Source organism: Gobio gobio, assembly GCF_949357685.1.
Source record: "Gobio gobio genome assembly, chromosome: 12".
Classification (NCBI taxonomy): Eukaryota; Metazoa; Chordata; class Actinopteri; order Cypriniformes; family Gobionidae; genus Gobio; species Gobio gobio.
This window is the reverse complement of record NC_137105.1, coordinates 799149-825194: the sequence shown is the minus strand read 5'-3', so window position 1 is coordinate 825194 and position 26046 is coordinate 799149. Positions and strand designations below refer to the sequence as shown.

The following is a 26046-nucleotide window of genomic DNA, read 5'->3' as shown; positions in this document are numbered from 1 at the left end:
TGTAAATGGACTGATTTATATAGCGCTTTCAACAGACCCATGGCCATCCAAAACTAGGAATTTCCGACTAGGATTTTCCAACTAGGAATTTCTGACTAGGATTTTCCGACTATGGAACTCAGACTAGGAATTTCCGACTAAATGTAAATGGAATGATTTATATAGCGCTTTCAACAGACCCATGGCCATCCAAAACTAGGAATTTCCGACTAGGATTTTCCAACTAGGAATTTCCGACTAGAGTTTTCTGACTAGGAAACTCAGACTAGGATTTTCCGACTAAATGTAAATGGACTGATTTATTTAGCGCTTTCAACAGACCCATGGCCATCCAAAACTAGGAATTTCCGACTAGGATTTTCCAAATAGGATTTTCCGACTATGGAACTCAGACTAGGAATTTCCGACTAAATGTAAATGGACTGGGAAACTCAGACTAGGATTTTCCAACTAGGAATTTCCAAATAGGATTTTCCAACTAGGAATTTCCGACTAGAGTTTTCGGACTAGGAAACTCAGACTAGGATTTTCCGACTAAATGTAAATTGACTTATTTATATAGCGCTTTCAACAGACCCATGGCCATCCAAAGCGCTTTACACATTGCCTCACACACACACACACACACACTCACGATGGCGGTGTCGGCCATGCGTCCATCAGCTGGTCAGGAGCAGCTGGGGTCAGACACTCATGGACCCCTCGACTCTTGGTCAGGTGGAACCGGGGATTGAACCACCAACCGTCCGGTTTGAAGACAACTTACCTGAACCACCGAGCCTCAGGGAACTGACTAGGAATTTCTGACTAGGATTTTCCGACTAGGAATTTCTGACTAGGATTTTCTGACTAGGAAACTTGTAATTGTTCTTTGTGGTTGAGACATGCTCATGAGATTCATCAGTTTCTCAATATGAAGTTTCTTAAAGTGTTGAAGATAGAAATATACATCATGACTGAAGTGTGTGTGAAGTCACTCTCATGAGCACGTGTTGTTAAAATCTTTAATTAGAGCAGACATTAAAGACAGATACAGATATCACAGCGAGTGTGAACCGCACACAGGAACTCCTCACGCTTCAGTTCTCATTCAGTCGGTCAGATGGAGCTTTGCATACAGAAACTGTTGAGCTGTGGGATTCCCCCTGTGGGATCACTCTGGGTGTGTTTAATGGATCCTGAACTTCTGGAAGTGGTTGATGGCGGCCCCCAAAGCCCAGCTGGTCTCCACGTTCCTCACCTTCTTGGTTAGCTACACACACACACACACACACACACACACAGGGATCAGTGTTACCGCTCCTCCAGAGGACAGCCCTGGCCCAGAATGCCTCAGTACCTGCAGGACGGTGCTCTCTCTAAAGCCGAAGCCGTCCTTCAGCAGACAGATGATGTAGGTGAGGTCCATACACAGGAAATTATTGACCTGACTGCGCTCGGACGGACGGTTACACACTGCAAACACACACACGGTGTAATATGAGTTACTGCACATATATCAGACGAGAACATGAAAAAAAGGTAAAGTGAGGTAAAGCTCACCCTCTTTCGCTCGTTTCCTGAAGTCTCGGATCTTCACGGCTCCTCCTCGGGTTTCATCTGAGATTCATCAATACACACACACACACACACACGCACGTTAATGAGAGCTTTATTAAAAAAATGAAACCATCTCCAGATTCAAGTAACTATAATGCACAATTAAACTACATTTCGAGAAAAAAAGTTGAAATTTTGAATTAAATGTTTAACCTCTTAAAGGGCATATTGCAGGTTAAATTTTTTTTAGATTAATATATAAGCTTGTATGAAAATACCATATGAAAAGGTAATGCAGGATTTAAAATGTTTTAAAAAGACATAAGAGCACAAATTTAGTAGATAAAGTAGCCGTTTCGTTGGCCGATTGGAAAAAGCGTTTTTTCAACACCGCGTCAGGAGAGGGAGTCGCTGGCCGAGCTGTGCGTGGGCTCAGGGCAGAATAGGCTGGTGTTCAGTAGAGTCTGTGTATTTTCGGTAGTTTTTCTATTCCAATTTATCATTGTCATGTTAAATTATTGTGTCCAGCCTGTCTGGACATCGAGTCTACAGGTTTGTCATGCCATGTATGTACATTCAAGTTCACTCAAATATCAAACGTCATACGCATCCTCACACTATCGGTGAATCGGCACGAAATAAACCCATAACAGAATGAATGAATAAAGGATAAACACAATAACACTGTCTGTGGTTCAGCCGCCGGCGGGAGATTTATATCCGATCCGCCGCGGATCCTTTTGCTGTGTGGGATCTGGGATGTGACGTCCCGGATCCGTCAGAGATGCAGCTCAGAGAAAACGTGAACTGTGCACAGTGAGTCTTGTTTTTAAAACATTTGCTAAGTACCAAATCAGTCGTGATGAGAAACAAGTGTGACTTTTCCTGATGGTCAAAGCCTATTCGTTTCTGTTATTGGTAACGTTAAGTATACTAGATGACAACAACCAGCTTTGCTATTGGCTGAGACATGATAATAATCAGTACAGTGTTGTAATCTGAGCACAGTGATCATATCGTTAGCTAGCTTATATAAGCTAACACTGCTCTCTCAGAGACACCTGCCGCTGTTCTCCACTGTTTCTCCTCACACAACAACTCAATCTGTCTCCTCTAATCGTTGTTCTGTCTAATCCTGCTCTGTCCCTAATTGTGTGTCATAATTGTATGGCTGTGGTCTGCCATATGAGTATTAATAAACATTTATAATGTCCTCAGCGTCCGAGCGGTCATTGCGATTCATTGTTTTGCTATCGCTGAGATTCTCCGCACTCCCTCTCGTTATGTCACGTCCGGTTTTGGCATTTTTAGATGCGGAAGTAAAATTCTCTCACAAAAACGTTTCTAAAAGCCTTAATAGCGTATTTTAAAGTATATTTTAAAGAAAATCTAGTTCCTACATTATTTTTCTAAACATTGACTCACTGGAGTCTCTAACCTGCCCTTTAACTGTCACCGTCCCGCTGGCGCTCTTTTTTTCATCGCCTTTTTTTCGTATCATATATTTGAGTAATTATCATAAATTAGGTATCATTCGAAAGCTTACGAACTCAAAATTAATCCCCTAGTGGGCGGAGTCATGTTTTATATTACAACATTTATTTGAACGACTTTATAATCAAAATCTTTTCTAATCTTGACCAAACACATATCGTCGGAAAGCTCTGAGTCTCAAGGTTCTATATTTGGGGACTGTTTTTTGATGGAAGTGATGTTTAATCGATTTAATGATTTATCACGTTCAACCAATAGGTGGCAGAGTTACGAAATTGATGTGGTGTGGCTAGAATAACGGAACAATGACACATGCAAAGATTGGTGTCAATATATCAAAGCAGGGAGTCAATATAGTGTCAATATAGTGTCAATATAGTGTCAACATGTCTGCAGAGATATAGCCTCAAGAGGCCTTTATTATAAGTATGAACCACATGCGGTGCTGTTTTGAAACCGTTTAAGTATCTTAAAGGCATGGTGCTGATGACACAAACCAAGTTTCGTAATGATACACCAATTCATTTGTAAAGTATAGCATTTTATATCATAATTCTGCATTGTAGTCTATGGGAATTTTGTGTTTTGTTCTATTTTAGCGCCACCAAGTGGCTCAATTCCACCATTTTTCTTATGTGTCCTCGGAGTGAGCCCATACATGTGTGTGTCAATGTTAGTGAAAATATCTCATTTCGTTTTAGAGTTATAGACATTTATATGAAAAAACACATAAAAAATGACTGACACCTGACTTTGATTGGATTTTACTCCCCCTTACTATCAATATTTGGACATTTGGGCATTAGCGTTTCGCTATCGACCTATGTTTCAGAACTTCTGATGCTGGTTTCGTCTCGATCGGACTAATGTTTTAATGTTTTATATAGCTAATGTTTTATAAGTGCTAAATTACAACGCTGCACAAACCATACGCGAAACCTGGCAAGTCTGGTATCGTTGGACTCTGCAAGGATTCAGGAGACAAAAAAGTTACTCCCATGAAAATAAGTCGACCACACCCAAAGGTAAAAGTGTTTGAAAAAAAATATTCTCCACTAGGTGGCGCTGTTTCAAAACTTATTGGGCTCATTTAGGGAATTGTGTTGATGACCCAAACCGAGTTTCATAACAATCCATTCATGTGTTCATAAAATACAGCATTTTAGCTCATAGTTCAAAATGGTCGACAGCCAAAATGGCTGATATGGTAAAATAGAATATAAGATTTTTGGACAAACAGTTCAAAAGTTATAAGCAAAAACAGCCATTTTTTGTATTTTCGGACCAGTAGGTTGCGCTGCGCCGAAACGCTGCATGTTGCCTCAGGTCATGCTTGTGATGACATGTACCAGGTTTGGTTTGAATATGATAAAGTGTTGCGGAGATACAGCCTTATGAATGTTTTTGCAATCGCTACGTAAAATTTGTTTGTGCGTTTATCGAAAACGATTTGACAAATCAACTTGAATTACAAGATTTTTTGTCAGCATGGTCTGAAGATGATCTGGTTAAATGTTTGTGCAAATCGGATGAACCGTCTAGGACTAGTTCGCAAAAGTAGTTTTTTGGAAAATTCAAAATGGCGGGAAAAAATGTATGACGGAAAATGATGGCATATGGTGAAATCGAATCGTCATGAGCCAAGGAATCAGAGGAACAAATAATTTTGTCTCTATCTCTTATGGTTCAAAAGTAATTAGCATAAACATGAGTCAAATTTTGGACTGATGGTGGCGCTAGAGGGATTGAGTTAGAGACTCCAAATTTGCTACAGTGACTTTTCAGACTGTCCTCAACCTGTGTGCCAAATTTCACAACTTTTTACCACACGGTTCTATGGGCTGCCATAGACTCAAGAGTGGAAGATGAATAATAATAATAATAAATATAGCTGCAAGCAGCCATTAACGGGGCCAAGCGCAACAGAAGCAAACAAGGAAGATAGCAGCAGACCAACTGAAAAAATGAGTAAAGACATTTGAAGCAAAACCGTTAAAACACCACATTAAAACATTGAGTTGTACAGTGCCAATGTCATGTTTTGTTCTATTATAGCGCCACCAAGAGGCACAATCCTACAATTTTTTTTATGTGTCATCGGATTGAGCCCATACATGTGTGTGTCAATTTTGGTGAAAATATCTCATTTCGTTTTGGAGTTATAGACATTTATATGAAAAAACATGTAAAAAATGACTGACACTTGACTTTGATTGGATTTTACTACCCCTTACTATCAATATTTTGACATTTGGGCATTGACGTATAGCTATCGACCTATGTTTCCGATTTTCTGGCGCTCGTTTCGTCTCGATCGGACTAGCGGTTTCGAAGATATCAGCTAATGTTTTTTAAGCGCTAAATTACCGCGCTGCACAAACCATACGCTGAAACCTGGCAAGTCTGGTATCGTTGGACTTGGCAAGGATTCAGGAGACAAAAAAAGTTAGTCCCATGAAAATAAGTCAACCCCACTTAAAGTTATAGGCGTTTGAAAAAAAAAATTATCCACTAGGTGGCGCTGTTTTGAAACTTGTCAGGCTACTTCAGAACATCGTGCTGATGACCCATACCGAGTTTCGTAAAAATCCGTTCATGCGTTCATAAAATACAGCATTTTAGAACATAATTCAAAATGGCCGACAGTCAAAATGGCCGATATGGTAAAATTGGATATCAGACGACTCGGCATGCCGTCCTGAATCTAACGAGATCACTTTTATGATTTTTGGACAAATAGTTCAGAAGTTATAAGCAAAAATAGCCATTTTTCGTATCTCCGGACCAGTAGGTGGCGCTGCGCCGAAACGCTGCATGTTGCCTCAAGTCATGCTTGTGATGACTTGTACCAAGTTTGGTTTGAATACGATAAAGCGTTGCGGAGATATTGGCTTAAATGTGTTTTTTCAAGCATTACGTAAAATTTGTTTGCGTGTAAATCAAAAACGATTTAACGAATCAACTTGAATTCCATGTTTTTTTGTCAACACTGTCTGGAGATGATCTGGTTCAATTTTCGTGTAAATCGGACCAACGGCCTAGGAGGAGTTCGAAAAAGTTGGGTTTCGGTTAATTCAAAATGGCGGGAACATTGTAATGATGTAAATGACGTCATAGGGTGCGATCGAATCGGCTTAAACCAATAAATCGAAAGAAAAAAAGATTTTGTTTCTAGCCCTTATGGTTCAAAAGTTATTAGCAAAAACATGAGTCAAACTTTGGACAGGTGGTGGCGCTAGAGAGATTGATTTAGAGACTCCAAAATTGGTGTGGGTACTATTGGTAATAACCTCTATCAGTGTACCAAATTTCACAACTTTCCCGCAAGCGGTTCTATGGGCTGCCATAGACTTCCATGGCGGAATAATAATAATAATAAATATAGCTGCAAGCAGCCATTAACGGGGCCAAGCGCAACAGAAGCAAACAAGGAAGATAGCAGCAGACCAACTGAAAAAATGAGTAAAGACATTTGAAGCAAAACCGTTAAAACACCACATTAAAACATTGAGTTGTACAGTGCCAATGTCATGTTTTGTTCTATTATAGCGCCACCAAGAGGCACAATCCTACAATTTTTTTTATGTGTCATCGGATTGAGCCCATACATGTGTGTGTCAATTTTGGTGAAAATATCTCATTTCGTTTTGGAGTTATAGACATTTATATGAAAAAACATGTAAAAAATGACTGACACTTGACTTTGATTGGATTTTACTATCCCTTACTATCAATATTTTGACATTTGGGCATTGACGTTTAGCTATCGACCTATGTTTCCGATTTTCTGGCGCTCGTTTCGTCTCGATCGGACTAGCGGTTTCGAAGATATCAGCTAATGTTTTTTAAGCGCTAAATTACCGCGCTGCACAAACCATACGCTGAAACCTGGCAAGTCTGGTATCGTTGGACTTGGCAAGGATTCAGGAGACAAAAAAAGTTAGTCCCATGAAAATAAGTCAACCCCACTTAAAGTTATAGGCGTTTGAAAAAAAAAATTATCCACTAGGTGGCGCTGTTTTGAAACTTGTCAGGCTACTTCAGAACATCGTGCTGATGACCCATACCGAGTTTCGTAAAAATCCGTTCATGCGTTCATAAAATACAGCATTTTAGAACATAATTCAAAATGGCCGACAGTCAAAATGGCCGATATGGTAAAATTGGATATCAGACGACTCGGCATGCCGTCCTGAATCTAACGAGATCACTTTTATGATTTTTGGACAAATAGTTCAGAAGTTATAAGCAAAAATAGCCATTTTTCGTATCTCCGGACCAGTAGGTGGCGCTGCGCCGAAACGCTGCATGTTGCCTCAAGTCATGCTTGTGATGACTTGTACCAAGTTTGGTTTGAATACGATAAAGCGTTGCGGAGATATTGGCTTAAGTGTGTTTTTTCAAGCATTACGTAAAATTTGTTTGCGTGTAAATCAAAAACGATTTAACGAATCAACTTGAATTCCATGTTTTTTTGTCAACACTGTCTGGAGATGATCTGGTTCAATTTTCGTGTAAATCGGACCAACGGCCTAGGAGGAGTTCGAAAAAGTTGGGTTTCGGTTAATTCAAAATGGCGGGAACATTGTAATGATGTAAATGACGTCATAGGGTGCGATCGAATTGGCTTAAACCAATAAATCGAAAGAAAAAAAGATTTTGTTTCTAGCCCTTATGGTTCAAAAGTTATTAGCAAAAACATGAGTCAAACTTTGGACAGGTGGTGGCGCTAGAGAGATTGATTTAGAGACTCCAAAATTGGTGTGGGTACTATTGGTAATAACCTCTATCAGTGTACCAAATTTCACAACTTTCCCGCAAGCGGTTCTATGGGCTGCCATAGACTTCCATGGCGGAATAATAATAATAATAATAATAAATATAGCTGCAAGCAGCCATTAACGGGGCCAAGCGCAACAGAAGCAAACAAGGAAGATAGCAGCAGACCAACTGAAAAAATGAGTAAAGACATTTGAAGCAAAACCGTTAAAACACCACATTAAAACATTGAGTTGTACAGTGCCAATGTCATGTTTTGTTCTATTATAGCGCCACCAAGAGGCACAATCCTACAATTTTTTTTATGTGTCATCGGATTGAGCCCATACATGTGTGTGTCAATTTTGGTGAAAATATCTCATTTCGTTTTGGAGTTATAGACATTTATATGAAAAAACATGTAAAAAATGACTGACACTTGACTTTGATTGGATTTTACTACCCCTTACTATCAATATTTTGACATTTGGGCATTGACGTATAGCTATCGACCTATGTTTCCGATTTTCTGGCGCTCGTTTCGTCTCGATCGGACTAGCGGTTTCGAAGATATCAGCTAATGTTTTTTAAGCGCTAAATTACCGCGCTGCACAAACCATACGCTGAAACCTGGCAAGTCTGGTATCGTTGGACTTGGCAAGGATTCAGGAGACAAAAAAAGTTAGTCCCATGAAAATAAGTCAACCCCACTTAAAGTTATAGGCGTTTGAAAAAAAAAATTATCCACTAGGTGGCGCTGTTTTGAAACTTGTCAGGCTACTTCAGAACATCGTGCTGATGACCCATACCGAGTTTCGTAAAAATCCGTTCATGCGTTCATAAAATACAGCATTTTAGAACATAATTCAAAATGGCCGACAGTCAAAATGGCCGATATGGTAAAATTGGATATCAGACGACTCGGCATGCCGTCCTGAATCTAACGAGATCACTTTTATGATTTTTGGACAAATAGTTCAGAAGTTATAAGCAAAAATAGCCATTTTTCGTATCTCCGGACCAGTAGGTGGCGCTGCGCCGAAACGCTGCATGTTGCCTCAAGTCATGCTTGTGATGACTTGTACCAAGTTTGGTTTGAATACGATAAAGCGTTGCGGAGATATTGGCTTAAGTGTGTTTTTTCAAGCATTACGTAAAATTTGTTTGCGTGTAAATCAAAAACGATTTAACGAATCAACTTGAATTCCATGTTTTTTTGTCAACACTGTCTGGAGATGATCTGGTTCAATTTTCGTGTAAATCGGACCAACGGCCTAGGAGGAGTTCGAAAAAGTTGGGTTTCGGTTAATTCAAAATGGCGGGAACATTGTAATGATGTAAATGACGTCATAGGGTGCGATCGAATCGGCTTAAACCAATAAATCGAAAGAAAAAAAGATTTTGTTTCTAGCCCTTATGGTTCAAAAGTTATTAGCAAAAACATGAGTCAAACTTTGGACAGGTGGTGGCGCTAGAGAGATTGATTTAGAGACTCCAAAATTGGTGTGGGTACTATTGGTAATAACCTCTATCAGTGTACCAAATTTCACAACTTTCCCGCAAGCGGTTCTATGGGCTGCCATAGACTTCCATGGCGGAATAATAATAATAATAATAATAAATATAGCTGCAAGCAGCCATTAACGGGGCCAAGCGCAACAGAAGCAAACAAGGAAGATAGCAGCAGACCAACTGAAAAAATGAGTAAAGACATTTGAAGCAAAACCGTTAAAACACCACATTAAAACATTGAGTTGTACAGTGCCAATGTCATGTTTTGTTCTATTATAGCGCCACCAAGAGGCACAATCCTACAATTTTTTTTATGTGTCATCGGATTGAGCCCATACATGTGTGTGTCAATTTTGGTGAAAATATCTCATTTCGTTTTGGAGTTATAGACATTTATATGAAAAAACATGTAAAAAATGACTGACACTTGACTTTGATTGGATTTTACTACCCCTTACTATCAATATTTTGACATTTGGGCATTGACGTATAGCTATCGACCTATGTTTCCGATTTTCTGGCGCTCGTTTCGTCTCGATCGGACTAGCGGTTTCGAAGATATCAGCTAATGTTTTTTAAGCGCTAAATTACCGCGCTGCACAAACCATACGCTGAAACCTGGCAAGTCTGGTATCGTTGGACTTGGCAAGGATTCAGGAGACAAAAAAAGTTAGTCCCATGAAAATAAGTCAACCCCACTTAAAGTTATAGGCGTTTGAAAAAAAAAATTATCCACTAGGTGGCGCTGTTTTGAAACTTGTCAGGCTACTTCAGAACATCGTGCTGATGACCCATACCGAGTTTCGTAAAAATCCGTTCATGCGTTCATAAAATACAGCATTTTAGAACATAATTCAAAATGGCCGACAGTCAAAATGGCCGATATGGTAAAATTGGATATCAGACGACTCGGCATGCCGTCCTGAATCTAACGAGATCACTTTTATGATTTTTGGACAAATAGTTCAGAAGTTATAAGCAAAAATAGCCATTTTTCGTATCTCCGGACCAGTAGGTGGCGCTGCGCCGAAACGCTGCATGTTGCCTCAAGTCATGCTTGTGATGACTTGTACCAAGTTTGGTTTGAATACGATAAAGCGTTGCGGAGATATTGGCTTAAGTGTGTTTTTTCAAGCATTAAGTAAAATTTGTTTGCGTGTAAATCAAAAACGATTTAACGAATCAACTTGAATTCCATGTTTTTTTGTCAACACTGTCTGGAGATGATCTGGTTCAATTTTCGTGTAAATCGGACCAACGGCCTAGGAGGAGTTCGAAAAAGTTGGGTTTCGGTTAATTCAAAATGGCGGGAACATTGTAATGATGTAAATGACGTCATAGGGTGCGATCGAATCGGCTTAAACCAATAAATCGAAAGAAAAAAAGATTTTGTTTCTAGCCCTTATGGTTCAAAAGTTATTAGCAAAAACATGAGTCAAACTTTGGACAGGTGGTGGCGCTAGAGAGATTGATTTAGAGACTCCAAAATTGGTGTGGGTACTATTGGTAATAACCTCTATCAGTGTACCAAATTTCACAACTTTCCCGCAAGCGGTTCTATGGGCTGCCATAGACTTCCATGGCGGAATAATAATAATAATAAATATAGCTGCAAGCAGCCATTAACGGGGCCAAGCGCAACAGAAGCAAACAAGGAAGATAGCAGCAGACCAACTGAAAAAATGAGTAAAGACATTTGAAGCAAAACCGTTAAAACACCACATTAAAACATTGAGTTGTACAGTGCCAATGTCATGTTTTGTTCTATTATAGCGCCACCAAGAGGCACAATCCTACAATTTTTTTTATGTGTCATCGGATTGAGCCCATACATGTGTGTGTCAATTTTGGTGAAAATATCTCATTTCGTTTTGGAGTTATAGACATTTATATGAAAAAACATGTAAAAAATGACTGACACTTGACTTTGATTGGATTTTACTACCCCTTACTATCAATATTTTGACATTTGGGCATTGACGTATAGCTATCGACCTATGTTTCCGATTTTCTGGCGCTCGTTTCGTCTCGATCGGACTAGCGGTTTCGAAGATATCAGCTAATGTTTTTTAAGCGCTAAATTACCGCGCTGCACAAACCATACGCTGAAACCTGGCAAGTCTGGTATCGTTGGACTTGGCAAGGATTCAGGAGACAAAAAAAGTTAGTCCCATGAAAATAAGTCAACCCCACTTAAAGTTATAGGCGTTTGAAAAAAAAATTATCCACTAGGTGGCGCTGTTTTGAAACTTGTCAGGCTACTTCAGAACATCGTGCTGATGACCCATACCGAGTTTCGTAAAAATCCGTTCATGCGTTCATAAAATACAGCATTTTAGAACATAATTCAAAATGGCCGACAGTCAAAATGGCCGATATGGTAAAATTGGATATCAGACGACTCGGCATGCCGTCCTGAATCTAACGAGATCACTTTTATGATTTTTGGACAAATAGTTCAGAAGTTATAAGCAAAAATAGCCATTTTTCGTATCTCCGGACCAGTAGGTGGCGCTGCGCCGAAACGCTGCATGTTGCCTCAAGTCATGCTTGTGATGACTTGTACCAAGTTTGGTTTGAATACGATAAAGCGTTGCGGAGATATTGGCTTAAGTGTGTTTTTTCAAGCATTACGTAAAATTTGTTTGCGTGTAAATCAAAAACGATTTAACGAATCAACTTGAATTCCATGTTTTTTTGTCAACACTGTCTGGAGATGATCTGGTTAAATTTTCGTGTAAATCGGACCAACGGCCTAGGAGGAGTTCGAAAAAGTTGGGTTTCGGTTAATTCAAAATGGCGGGAACATTGTAATGATGTAAATGACGTCATAGGGTGCGATCGAATCGGCTTAAACCAATAAATCGAAAGAAAAAAAGATTTTGTTTCTAGCCCTTATGGTTCAAAAGTTATTAGCAAAAACATGAGTCAAACTTTGGACAGGTGGTGGCGCTAGAGAGATTGATTTAGAGACTCCAAAATTGGTGTGGGTACTATTGGTAATAACCTCTATCAGTGTACCAAATTTCACAACTTTCCCGCAAGCGGTTCTATGGGCTGCCATAGACTTCCATGGCGGAATAATAATAATAATAATAATAATAATAAGAAATCTAACGATTACAATAGGTGCCTCCGCACCTTCGGTGCTTGGCCCCTAATAATAATAATAAGAAATCTAACGATTACAATAGGTGCCTCCGCACCTTCGGTGCTTGGCCCCTAATAATAAGAAATCTAACGATTACAATAGGTGCCTCCGCACCTTCGGTGCTTGGCCCCTAATAATAATAATAAGAAATCTAACGATTACAATAGGTGCCTCCGCACCTTCGGTGCTTGGCCCCTAATAATAGGAACGCCAACGGTTTCAACACCTTCGGGTTTGATTCTGAATCGGTAGAGGATTGTCTGCACTGTGGCTGGAAATAAAAATCTTTCGATCACACAAACTGGTTTGTTCTGCTTCCTCGTGGTTTGGCGGGCGTGTCTCACCGATGAGTCCGGCCTCCACCGCGTGGTCGAAGTAATAGGAGAAGGCGTAGAAGGTGGAGCTGTGCTTGAGCTCCAGAGGCTGCTTGATGAAGCCCTTCACCACCTTCAGCATCTCCTGATAACACGCCCTAAAGCCCATCACACCTGAAGAGCAGAACGCATCAGAGTGTGTGTGTGTGCGTGTGTGTGTGCGTGCGTGCGTGTGTGTGTGTTTTACCACCGGGGACGCCGCTGACATGGTACGTTAACCCTCCGAAGCTGAAGTCGCCGGTGTGTTTCTTGGGCAGACAGGAGCTCCAGTAAACATTCCTCTCCAGACCTGCACAAACATCATCATCATCATCATCATCATCATCAGTGATGTAATGGATCTCTGAGCGTCACATGACCTGTGCTGATGTCATACCGTCTGATCCCAGTGCTCCCAGTGCTGAAAGACGCGCCGCTTTGATGCCGTTCCCAAGGTAACTGACGAGAAGCAGAGATATTATTAGCTGATCATATTCTGAACTACTCATTACTCTCTAAAGCACAAATCAACCTCAAAGTATTTTGGGAGAAGGTCACATTAAAGACATACACTATAACTAGTGCTGTCAAATCATAAAAGTCTTTAGATATATACACCCATCAGGCATACCATCGTAATATTGTGTTGGTCGAGGCATGGACTTCTCTAGAGAGGTGTGGCACCAAGATGTTAGCAGCAGATCCTTTAAGTCCTGTAAGTTGCGAGGTGGATCGGACTTGTTTGTTCAGCTCATCCCACAGATGCTCGATTGTATTGAGATCTGAGGAATCTGGAGGCCAAACTCATTGGTTCGCCTCATACTCCACAATCTGAGATGCTCTTTGTGTTCTGAGCCCTTTCTATCAGAACCAGCATTAACTTCTGGAGCGGTTAGAGCTCCAGAAGCTCGTCTGCTTGATCGACCACACGGGCATCAATGAGCCTCGGCCGCCCATGACCTGTGGCCGGTTCTCCACTGGTCCTTCATGACCCTGTGGCTGGTTCTCCACTGGTCCTTCATGACCCTGTGGCCGGTTCTCCACTGGTCCTTCATGACCCTGTGGCCGGTTCTCCACTGGTCCTTCATGACCCTGTGGCCGGTTCTCCACTGGTCCTTCATGACCCTGTGGCCGGTTCTCCACTGGTCCTCCATGACCCTGTGGCCGGTTCTCCACTCGTCCTCCATGACCCTGTGGCCGGTTCTCCACTGGTCCTTCATGACCCTGTGGCCGGTTCTCCACTGGTCCTTCATGACCCTGTGGCCGGTTCTCCACTGGTCCTCCATGACCCTGTGGCCGGTTCTCCACTGGTCTTTCATGACCCTGTGGCCGGTTCTCCACTGGTCCTCCATGACCCTGTGGCCGGTTCTCCACTGGTCCTTCATGACCCTGTGGCCGGTTCTCCACTGGTCCTTCATCACCCTGTGGCCGGTTCTCCACTGGTCCTTCATGACCCTGTGGCCGGTTCTCCACTGGTCCTTCATGACCCTGTGGCCGGTTCTCCACTGGTCCTCCATGACCCTGTGGCCGGTTCTCCACTGGTCCTTCATGACCCTGTGGCCGGTTCTCCACTGGTCCTTCATGACCCTGTGGCCGGTTCTCCACTGGTCCTCCATGACCCTGTGGCCGGTTCTCCACTGGTCCTCCATGACCCTGTGGCCGGTTCTCCACTGGTCCTTCATGACCCTGTGGCCGGTTCTCCACTGGTCCTTCATGACCCTGTGGCCGGTTCTCCACTGGTCCTTCATGACCCTGTGGCCGGTTCTCCACTGGTCCTTCATGACCCTGTGGCCGGTTCTCCACTGGTCCTTCATGACCCTGTGGCCGGTTCTCCACTGGTCCTTCATGACCCTGTGGCTGGTTCTCCACTGGTCTTTCATGACCCTGTGGCCGGTTCTCCACTGGTCCTTCATGACCCTGTGGCCGGTTCTCCACTGGTCCTTCATGACCCTGTGGCCGGTTCTCCACTGGTCCTCCATGACCCTGTGGCCGGTTCTCCACTGGTCCTCCATGACCCTGTGGCCGGTTCTCCACTGGTCCTTCATGACCCTGTGGCCGGTTCTCCACTGGTCCTTCATGACCCTGTGGCTGGTTCTCCACTGGTCTTTCATGACCCTGTGGCCGGTTCTCCACTGGTCCTTCATGACCCTGTGGCCGGTTCTCCACTGGTCCTTCATGACCCTGTGGCCGGTTCTCCACTGGTCCTCCATGACCCTGTGGCCGGTTCTCCACTGGTCCTCCATGACCCTGTGGCCGGTTCTCCACTGGTCCTTCATGACCCTGTGGCCGGTTCTCCACTGGTCCTCCATGACCCTGTGGCCGGTTCTCCACTGGTCCTTCATGACCCTGTGGCCGGTTCTCCACTGGTCCTCCATGACCCTGTGGCCGGTTCTCCACTGGTCCTTCATGACCCTGTGGCCGGTTCTCCACTGGTCCTTCATGACCCTGTGGCCGGTTCTCCACTGGTCCTTCATGACCCTGTGGCCGGTTCTCCACTGGTCCTTCATGACCCTGTGGCCGGTTCTCCACTGGTCCTTCATGACCCTGTGGCTGGTTCTCCACTGGTCCTTCATGACCCTGTGGCTGGTTCTCCACTGGTCTTTCATGACCCTGTGGCCGGTTCTCCACTGGTCCTTCATGACCCTGTGGCCGGTTCTCCACTGGTCCTTCATGACCCTGTGGCCGGTTCTCCACTGGTCCTTCATGACCCTGTGGCCGGTTCTCCACTGGTCCTCCATGACCCTGTGGCCGGTTCTCCACTGGTCCTCCATGACCCTGTGGCCGGTTCTCCACTGGTCCTTCATGACCCTGTGGCCGGTTCTCCACTGGTCCTTCATGACCCTGTGGCCGGTTCTCCACTGGTCCTTCACTTCTGATAGAGACTGACCACTGCAGACCGGGAACACCCCACAAGAGCTGCAGTTCTGTAGATGCTCTGACCCAGTCTCTATCCGTCACAATCTGGCCCTTGTCAAACTCGCTCAAATCCTTACGCTTGCCCATTTTTCCTGCTTCTAACACATCAACCCCGAGGACAACATGTTCACTTGCTGCCTAATATATCCCACCCACTAACAGAGATCATCAGTGTTATTCACTGGTCATAATGTTATGCCTGATCGGTGTATATTCACATAGAGAACAGCTGTTAATATACTTAGTGATGCATCACACCCAACACGGATTCCCACAGATATCTGCTGTTACTCCAGCTTTACTCCAGCGTGTACCTGTGTGTGTAGAGCTCATACGTGGAGTTGAACATCTGGAATCTGGCGATGTAATCGGTCGGCGCGCTTTCAACGGTTTTCTGTGACGCACCAATGAGGACACAAACATCACAACCAATACAGTCACACACACAACACAATATCAATAATACAAACACACACACACATCTGGTTACTGTGACGCATGCAGATGTTTCATCTTTGAGTTATGTCTGTAATTCACATGATTCTCATTAGTGTGTTATTCACACAGACCTTTGACTTCGGGAGGAAGGTGATTTGCGTCGATCCGCCGCCCAGGTCGAGGATTCCCACCGTCTTCTGAGAGCTGCGGTCGAGGCGGCCTGAAAGCAGGACAAACACGCTAAACAAACACTCTAAACAAACCCTCCAAACAAACACACCAAACAAACACACCAAACAAACACAACAAACAAACACCCTAAACAAACACACCAAACAAACACTCCAAACAAACACTCCAAACAAACACTCCAAACAAACACTCCAAACAAACACTCCAAACAAACACTCCAAACAAACACCCCAAACAAACACTCCAAACAAACACTCCAAACAAACACCCCAAACAAACACTCCAAACAAACACTCCAAACAAACACTCCAAACAAACACTCCAAACAAACACCCCAAACAAACACCCCAAACAAACACTCCAAACAAACACTCCAAACAAACCCTCCAAACAAACACACCAAACAAACACCCTAAACAAACACACCAAACAAACACTCCAAACAAACACACCAAACAAACACACCAAACAAACACCCTAAACAAACACACCAAACAAACACTCTAAACAAACCCTCCAAACAAACACACCAAACAAACACCCTAAACAAACACACCAAACAAACACTCCAAACAAACACTCCAAACAAACACACCAAACAAACACACCAAACAAACACAACAAACAAACACAACAAACAAACACCAAACAAACACTCCAAACAAACACTCCAAACAAACACTCCAAACAAACACCCCAAACAAACACCCCAAACAAACACTCCAAACAAACACTCCAAACAAACCCTCCAAACAAACACTCCAAACAAACACACCAAACAAACACACCAAAAAAACACACCAAACAAACACACCAAACAAACACACCAAACAAACAGTCCAAACAAACGCTCAAAACAAACGCTCAAAACAAACACTCCAAACAAACACTCCAAACAAACACTCCAAACATACACTCCAAACATACACTCCAAACATACACTCCAAACATACACTCCAAACAAACACTCCAAACATACACTCCAAACATACACTCCAAACATACACTCCAAACATACACTCCAAACAAACACTCCATACAAACACTCCATACAAACACTCCAAACAAACACTCCAAACAAACACTCCAAACAAACCCTCCAAACAAACACACCAAACAAACACACCAAACAAACACACCAAAAAAACACACCAAACAAACACACCAAAAAAAAAACACCAAACAAACAGTCCAAACAAACGCTCAAAACAAACACTCCAAACATACACTCCAAACATACACTCCAAACATACACTCCAAACAAACACTCCATACAAACACTCCATACAAACACTCCATACAAACACTCCAAACAAACACTCCAAACAAACACTCCATACAAACACTCCATACAAACACTCCATACAAACACTACATACAAACACTCCAAACAAACACTCCATACAAACACTCCATACAAACACTCCATACAAACACTCCATACAAACACTCCAAACAAACACTCCAAACAAACACTCCATACAAACACTCCATACAAACACTCCATACAAACACTACATACAAACACTCCATACAAACACTCCAAACAAACACTCCAAACAAACACTCCATACAAACACTCCATACAAACACTCCATACAAACACTCCAAACAAACACTCCAAACAAACACTCCATACAAACACTCCATACAAACACTCCAAACAAACACTCCAAACAAACACTCCATACAAACACTCCATACAAACACTCCATACAAACACTACATACAAACACTTCATACAAACACTTCAAACAAACCCTCCAAACAAACACTCCAAACAAACACTCCAAACAAACCCTACAAACAAACAGCCCAAAAAACACTCCAAACAAACTCTGCAAAAAAAACCTCCAAACAAACACCCCAAACAAACACTCCAAACAAACACTCCAAACAAACTCTCCAAACAAACACTCCAAACAGCCCAAACAAACAGCCCTAACAAACACTCTAAACAAACACCCCAAACACACACTCCAAAAAAACACTACAAACAAACACCCTAAACAAACACTCCAAACAAACACTCCAAACAAACACTCCAAACAAACACTCCAAACAAACACCCCAAACAAACACTCCAAACAAACACTCCAAACAAACACTCCAAACAAACACTCCAAACAAACACTCCAAACAAACACCCCAAACAAACACTCCAAACAAACTCTCCAAACAAACACGCCAAACAAACTCACTAAACAAACGCTCCAAACATACACTCCAAACAAACACTCCAAACAAACACTCCATACAAACACTCCATACAAACACTCCATACAAACACTCTAAACAAACACTCCAAACATACACTCCAAACAAACTCTCCAAACAAACACCCTAAACAAACACTCCAAACAAACACTCCATACAAACACGCCATACAAACACTCCAAACAAACACTCAAAACAAAGACTCCAAACAAACTCTCCAAACAAACCCTCCAAACAAACACTTCAAACAAACCCTCCAAACAAACACTCCAAACAAACTGCCCAAACAAACACTCCAAACAAACCCTCCAAACAAACACCCTAAACAAACAGCCCAAACAAACACTCCAAACAAACTCTCCAACCAAACCCTCCAAACAAACACTCCAAACAAACACTCCAAACAAACACTTCAAACAAACACTCCAAACAAACTCTCCAAACAAACCCTCCAAACAAACCCTCCAAACAAACTCCAAACAAACACTCCAAACAAACTCTCCAAACAAACTCTCCAAACAAACTCTCTAAACAAACAGCCCAAAAAAAGACTCCAAACAAACTCTGCAAACAAACCCTCCAAACAAACACCCCAAACAAACACTCCAAACAAACACTCCAAACAGCCCAAACAAACAGCCCAAACAAACACTCTAAACAAACACCCCAAACAAACACTACAAAAAAACACTCCAAACAAACACCACAAACAAACACTCCAAACAAACCATCCAAACAAACACCCTAAACAAACTCACTAAACAAACACTCCAAACAAACACCCCAAACAAACACTCCAAACAAACCCTCCAAACAGACACTCCAAACAAACACTCCAAACAAACCCTCCAAAGAAACACTCCAAACAAACAACCCAAACAAACACGCTAAACAAACACTCCAAACAAACACCCCAAACAAACCCTCCAAACAAACACGCTAAACAAACTCACTAAACAAACACTCCAAACAAACACTCCAAACAAACCCTCCAAACAAACAACCCAAACAAACACTCCAAACAAACACCCCAAACAAACACTACAAACAAACACTACAAACAAACACCCTAAACATACACTCCAAACAAACACTCCAAACAAACACCACAAACCCTCCAAACAAACACTCCAAACAAACACTCCAAACAAACACCCTAAACAAACAGCCCAAACAAACCCTCCAAACAAACACTCCAAACAAACACTCCAAACAAACTCTCCAAACAAACCCTCCAAACAAACCCTCCAAACAAACTCTCCAAACAAACACCCTAAACAAACAGCCCAAAAAAAGACTCCAAACAAACTCTGCAAACAAACCCTCCAAACAAACACCCCAAACAAACACTCCAAACAAACACTCCAAACAGCCCAAACAAACAGCCCAAACAAACACTCTAAACAAACACCCCAAACAAACACTCCAAACAAACACTACAAACAAACACCCAAAACAAACACCCAAAACAAACACTCCAAACAAACACCCCAAACAAACACTCCAAACAAACACTCCAAACAAACACCCCAAACAAACACTCCAAACAAACACCCCAAACAAACACTCCAAACAAACACCCCAAACAAACACGCTAAACAAACTCACTAAACAAACACTCCAAACAAACACCCCAAACAAACACTCCAAACAAACTCACTAAACAAACACCATAAACAAACACTCCAAACAAACACGCCAAGCAAACACGCCAAACAAACACTCCAAACAAACCCTCCAAACAAACACTTCAAACAAAGACTCCAAACAAACTCTCCAAACAAACCCTCCAAACAAACACTTCAAACAAACCCTCCAAACAAACACTCCAAACAAACAGCCCAAACAAACACTCCAAACAAACCCTCCAAACAAACACCCTAAACAAACAGCCCAAACAAACACTCCAAACAAACTCTCCAACCAAACCCTCCAAACAAACACTCCAAACAAACACTTCAAACAAACACTCCAAACAAACTCTCCAAACAAACCCTCCAAACAAACCCTCCAAACAAACTCCAAACAAACACTCCAAACAAACTCTCCAAACAAACTCTCCAAACAAACTCTCTAAACAAACAGCCCAAAAAAAGACTCCAAACAAACTCTGCAAACAAACCCTCCAAACAAACACCCCAAACAAACACTCCAAACAAACACTCCAAACAGCCCAAACAAACACTCTAAACAAACACCCCAAACAAACACTACAAAAAAACACTCCAAACAAACACCACAAACAAACACTCCAAACAAACCATCCAAACAAACACCCTAAACAAACTCACTAAACAAACACTCCAAACAAACACCCCAAACAAACACTCCAAACAAACCCTCCAAACAGACACTCCAAACAAACACTCCAAACAAACCCTCCAAAGAAACACTCCAAACAAACAACCCAAACAAACACGCTAAACAAACACTCCAAACAAACACCCCAAACAAACCCTCCAAACAAACACGCTAAACAAACTCACTAAACAAACACTCCAAACAAACACTCCAAACAAACCCTCCAAACAAACAACCCAAACAAACACTCCAAACAAACACCCCAAACAAACACTACAAACAAACACTACAAACAAACACCCTAAACATACACTCCAAACAAACACTCCAAACAAACACCACAAACCCTCCAAACAAACACTCCAAACAAACACTCCAAACAAACACCCTAAACAAACAGCCCAAACAAACCCTCCAAACAAACACTCCAAACAAACACTCCAAACAAACTCTCCAAACAAACCCTCCAAACAAACCCTCCAAACAAACTCTCCAAACAAACACCCTAAACAAACAGCCCAAAAAAAGACTCCAAACAAACTCTGCAAACAAACCCTCCATACAAACACCCCAAACAAACACTCCAAACAAACACTCCAAACAGCCCAAACAAACAGCCCAAACAAACACTCTAAACAAACACCCCAAACAAACACTCCAAACAAACACTACAAACAAACACCCAAAACAAACACTCCAAACAAACACTCCAAACAAACACCCCAAACAAACACTCCAAACAAACACCCCAAACAAACACTCCAAACAAACACCCCAAACAAACACGCTAAACAAACTCACTAAACAAACACTCCAAACAAACACCCCAAACAAACACTCCAAACAAACTCACTAAACAAACACCATAAACAAACACTCCAAACAAACACGCCAAGCAAACACGCCAAACAAACACTCCGAACAAACACTCCAAACAAACACACTTAAATATGAAGATCTAAAATATGAACTTCCATCAACAGACAAATCATCAATCATTCTGAAGAAAATCATAACCTTTGATCGTACAGCGTTCGTTCAACTGAGACACTTTCAAAACTCACAATTAATAGAAATCTATATAAAACATTTAAGATTAATACCAGACAAAATACTTTGAGGTGATAAATACATAATTTAAATGATTCTCTGAATAAAAATGTTGTCTATTTATATTACAGAGTTTGGCGTTCAGTGTATAAACCAATTAATCTTGATCATGCCTAGATTTACAAAGACTAAAATTATATTTCATAAGCTCAAACTCAGCATTGAAAACAGCAGGTCAGCCTCACCGGTCAGGAAGTTGACTGTGATCCAGGCCAGAATCCCTGTGAAGAACATCAACTCATCAACACTCAATCATTTTGTTTTGTATTTTTTCTTCACTTAAATTACACACAAGGACAAGTTATAATACTAACTTTACAAATACTTAATTATTCATAATTTCTGCTCCAATTCGGTATTTGAAATGGTGTCTATCATAAAAACTTATTCAAACAAAGTGTTTGAGTCGAGAACCCTAGAGTTCTATATAGAACCTTTTTGGCATTAGGCGTTCTTTAAAATTGGGTCGAGAACCCTAGAGTTCTATATAGAACCTTTTTGGCATAAAGCGTTATTTAAATTTGGGTTGAGAACCCTAGAGTTCTATATAGAACCTTTTTGGCATTAAGCGTTCTTTAAAATTGTGTCGAGAACCCTAGAGTCCTATATAGAACCTTTTTGGCATAAAGCGTTATTTAAAATTGGGTCGAGAACCCTAGAGTTCTATATAGAACCTTTTTGGCGTAAAGCGTTATTTAAAATTGGGTCTAGAACCCTAGAGTTCTATATAGAACCTTTTTGGCTTAAAGCATTCTTTAAAATTGAGAAACCTAGGGTTCTATATAGAACCTTTTTTGCATAAAGCAGTATTTAAAATTGGGTCGAGAACCCTAAAGTTCTATATAGAACCTTTTTGGAGTAAAGCGTTCTTTAAAATTGAGAACCCTAGAGTTCTGTATAGAACCTTTTTGGCATAAAGCGTTCTTTAAAATTAGGTCAAGAACCCTAGCGTTCTATATAGAACCTTTTTGGCATAAAGCGTTCTTTAAAATCGAGTCGAGAACCCTAGAGTTATGTATAGAACCTTTTTGGCATAAAGCGTTCTTAAAAATTGAGTGGAGAAACCTAGAGTTCTATATATAACCTTTTTGGCGTAAAACGTTCTTTAAAATTGAGTCAAGAACCCTAGAGTTCTATGTAGAACCTTTTTGGCGTAAAGCATTCTTTAAAATTGAGTCAAGAAACCTAGAGTTCTATATAGAACCATTTTGGCGTAAAGCGTTCTTTAAAATTGGGTCGAGAACCCTAGAGTTCTATATAGAACCTTTTTGGCGTAAAGCGTTCTTTAAAATTGGGTCGAGAACCCTAGAGTTCTATATAGAACCTTTTTGGAGTACAGCGTTCTTTAAAATTGAGAAACCTAGAGTTCTATATAGAACCTTTTTGGCATAAAGCGTTCTTTAAAATTAGGTCAAGAACCCTAGCGTTCTATATAGAACCTTTTTGGCATAAAGCGTTCTTAAAAATTGAGTCGAGAAACCTAGAGTTCTATATAGAACCTTTTTGGCGTAAAGTGATCTTTAAAATTGTGTCGAGAGTCCTAGAGTTCTATATATAACCTTATTGGCGTAAAACGTTCTTTAAAATTGAGTCAAGAATCCTAGAGTTCTATATAGAACCTTTTTGGTGTAAAGCATTCTTTAAAATTGAGTCGAGAAACCTAGAGTTCGATATAGAACCCTTTTGGCGTAAAGCGTTCTTTAAAATTGGGTCGAGAACCCTAGAGTCCTATATAGAACCTTTTTGGCATAAAGCGTTCTTTAAAATTGGGTCAAGAACCCTAGAGTTCTATTTAGAACCTTTTTGGCATAAAGCGTTCTTTAAAATTGAGTCGAGAACCCTAGAGTTCTATATAGAACCTTTTTGGAGTAAAGCGTTCTTTAAAATTGAGAAACCTAGAGTTCTATATAGAACCTTTTTGGAGTAAAGCATTCTTTAAAATTGAGTTGAGAAGCCTAGAGTTCTATATAGAACCCTTTTGGCATAAAGCGTTCTTTAAAATCGAGTCGAGAAACCTAGAGTTCTATATATAACCTTTTTGGCGTAAAACGTTCTTTAAAATTGAGTCAAGAACCCTAGAGTTCTATATAGAACCTTTTTGGCGTAAAGCGTTCTTTAAAATTGAGTCGAGAAACCTAGAGTTCTATATAGAACCATTTTGGCGTAAAGCGTTCTTTAAAATTGGGTCGAGAACCCTAGAGTTCTATATAGAACCTTTTTGGCGTAAAGCATTCTTAAAATTGAGTCAAGAACCCTAGAGTTCTATATAGAACCTTTTTGGCATAAAGCGTTCTTTAAAATTGAGTCGAGAACCCTAGAGTTCTATATAGAACCTTTTTGGCGTAAAGCTTTCTTTAAAATTGAGAACCCTAGAGTTCTATATAAAACTCCAGTGAAGCTGCACAATCAAGGCAACATCGACATGATAAAAACAGTCTTTAATAAATAATTCCATATATTAACAATCAGAATGAATAAGACTTAGTGTAGATTCAAAGCATCTAGAGTTGATCTGATGTGTGGGTTAGGGTTAAATAATTGAAATAATTCTTAGTCATTAGAATCTGATTATTTTGGAATATCCCAGAAAATAAGAATGTTCTGCCAACGGTCCGTTTACTAAACCATTTCTAAATGTTCTCCGAGCGTTACTCTTGAGTGTTCTCCGAGCGTTACTCTTGCGTGTTCTCCGAGCGTTACTCATGAGTGTTCTCCGAGCGTTACACTTGAGTGTTCTCCGAGCGTTACTCTTGAGTGTTCTCCGAGCGTTACTCTTGCGTGTTCTCCGAGCGTTACTCTTGAGTGTTCTCCGAGCGTTACTCTTGAGGGTTCTCCGAGCGTTACTCTTGAGTGTTCTCCGAGCGTTACTCTTGAGTGTTCTCCGAGCGTTACTCTTGAGGGTTCTCCGAGCGTTACTCTTGAGTGTTCTCCGAGCGTTACTCTTGAGGGTTCTCCGAGCGTTACTCTTGAGTGTTCTCCGAGCGTTACTCATGAGTGTTCTCCGAGCGTTACTCTTGAGTGTTCTCCGAGCGTTACTCTGGAGTGTTCTCCGAGCGTTACTCATGAGTGTTCTCCGAACGTTACTCATGAGTGTTCTCCGAGTGTTACTCTTGAGTGTTCTCCGAGCGTTACTCTTGAGTGTTCTCCGAGCGTTACTCATGAGTGTTCTCCGAGCGTTACTCATGAGTGTTCTCCGAGAGTTACTCATGAGTGTTCTCCGAGCGTTACTCTTGAGTGTTCTCCGAGCGTTACTCATGAGTGTTCTCCGAGCGTTACTCTTGAGTGTTCTCCGAGCGTTACTCTTGAGTGTTCTCCGAGCGTTACTCTTGAGTGTTCTCCGAGCGTTACTCTTGAGTGTTCTCCGAGCGTTACTCATGAGTGTTCTCCGAGCGTTACTCATGAGTGTTCTCCGAGCGTTACTCTTGAGTGTTCTCCGAGCGTTACTCTTGAGTGTTCTCCGAGCGTTACTCTTGAGTGTTCTCTGAGCGTTACTCTTGAGCGTTACTCTTGAGCGTTACTCTTGAGAGTTACTCTTGAGTGTTCTCTGAGCGTTACTCTTGAGCGTTACTCTTGAGGGTTCTCTGAGCGTTACTCTTGAGCGTTACTCTTGAGTGTTCTCTGAGCGTTACTCTTGAGCGTTACTCTTGAGTGTTCTCTGAGCGTTACTCTTGAGCGTTACTCTTCAGCGTTCTCTGAGCGTTACTCTTGAGCGTTACTCTTGAGTGTTCTCTGAGCGTTACTCTTGAGCGTTCTCTGAGTGTTACTCTTGAGTGTTCTCTGAGCGTTACTCTTGAGCGTTCTCTGAGTGTTACTCTTGAGTGTTCTCTGAGCGTTACTCTTGAGCGTTCTCTGAGTGTTACTCTTGAGTGTTCTCTGAGCGTTACTCTTGAGTGTTCTCTGAGCGTTACTCTTGAGCGTTCTCTGAGCGTTACTCTTGAGTGTTCTCTGAGCGTTACTCTTGAGTGTTCTCTGAGCGTTACTCTTGAGTGTTCTCTGAGCGTTACTCTTGAGCGTTCTCTGAGTGTTACTCTTGAGTGTTCTCTGAGCGTTACTCTTGAGCGTTCT

The 26046-nt window shown here is 41.5% G+C and overlaps 1 protein-coding gene across 2 annotated transcripts in view; it reads right to left on the bottom strand.

The window, feature by feature from the left end:
- Positions 1-965: 965 nt before the first annotated feature.
- entpd5b (ectonucleoside triphosphate diphosphohydrolase 5b) overlaps positions 966-26046 on the bottom strand; it is a 32999-nt gene continuing 7918 nt past the window's right edge. Inside the window, exons 6-14 of one of the 2 annotated variants that reach the window (XM_079830499.1) lie at positions 22167-22202; positions 16293-16381; positions 16038-16117; positions 13205-13266; positions 13016-13117; positions 12799-12942; positions 1543-1599; positions 1340-1455; positions 966-1252 (exon numbers count right to left, since the gene is read on the bottom strand). In XM_079830499.1, the coding sequence (XP_079686625.1) occupies positions 1169-1252; positions 1340-1455; positions 1543-1599; positions 12799-12942; positions 13016-13117; positions 13205-13266; positions 16038-16117; positions 16293-16381; positions 22167-22202 (770 nt within the window). In that variant the 3' untranslated portion in view covers positions 966-1168. The remainder of the gene's footprint in view (positions 1253-1339; positions 1456-1542; positions 1600-12798; positions 12943-13015; positions 13118-13204; positions 13267-16037; positions 16118-16292; positions 16382-22166; positions 22203-26046) is intronic. The other variant, XM_079830500.1, reaches the window with a different exon arrangement.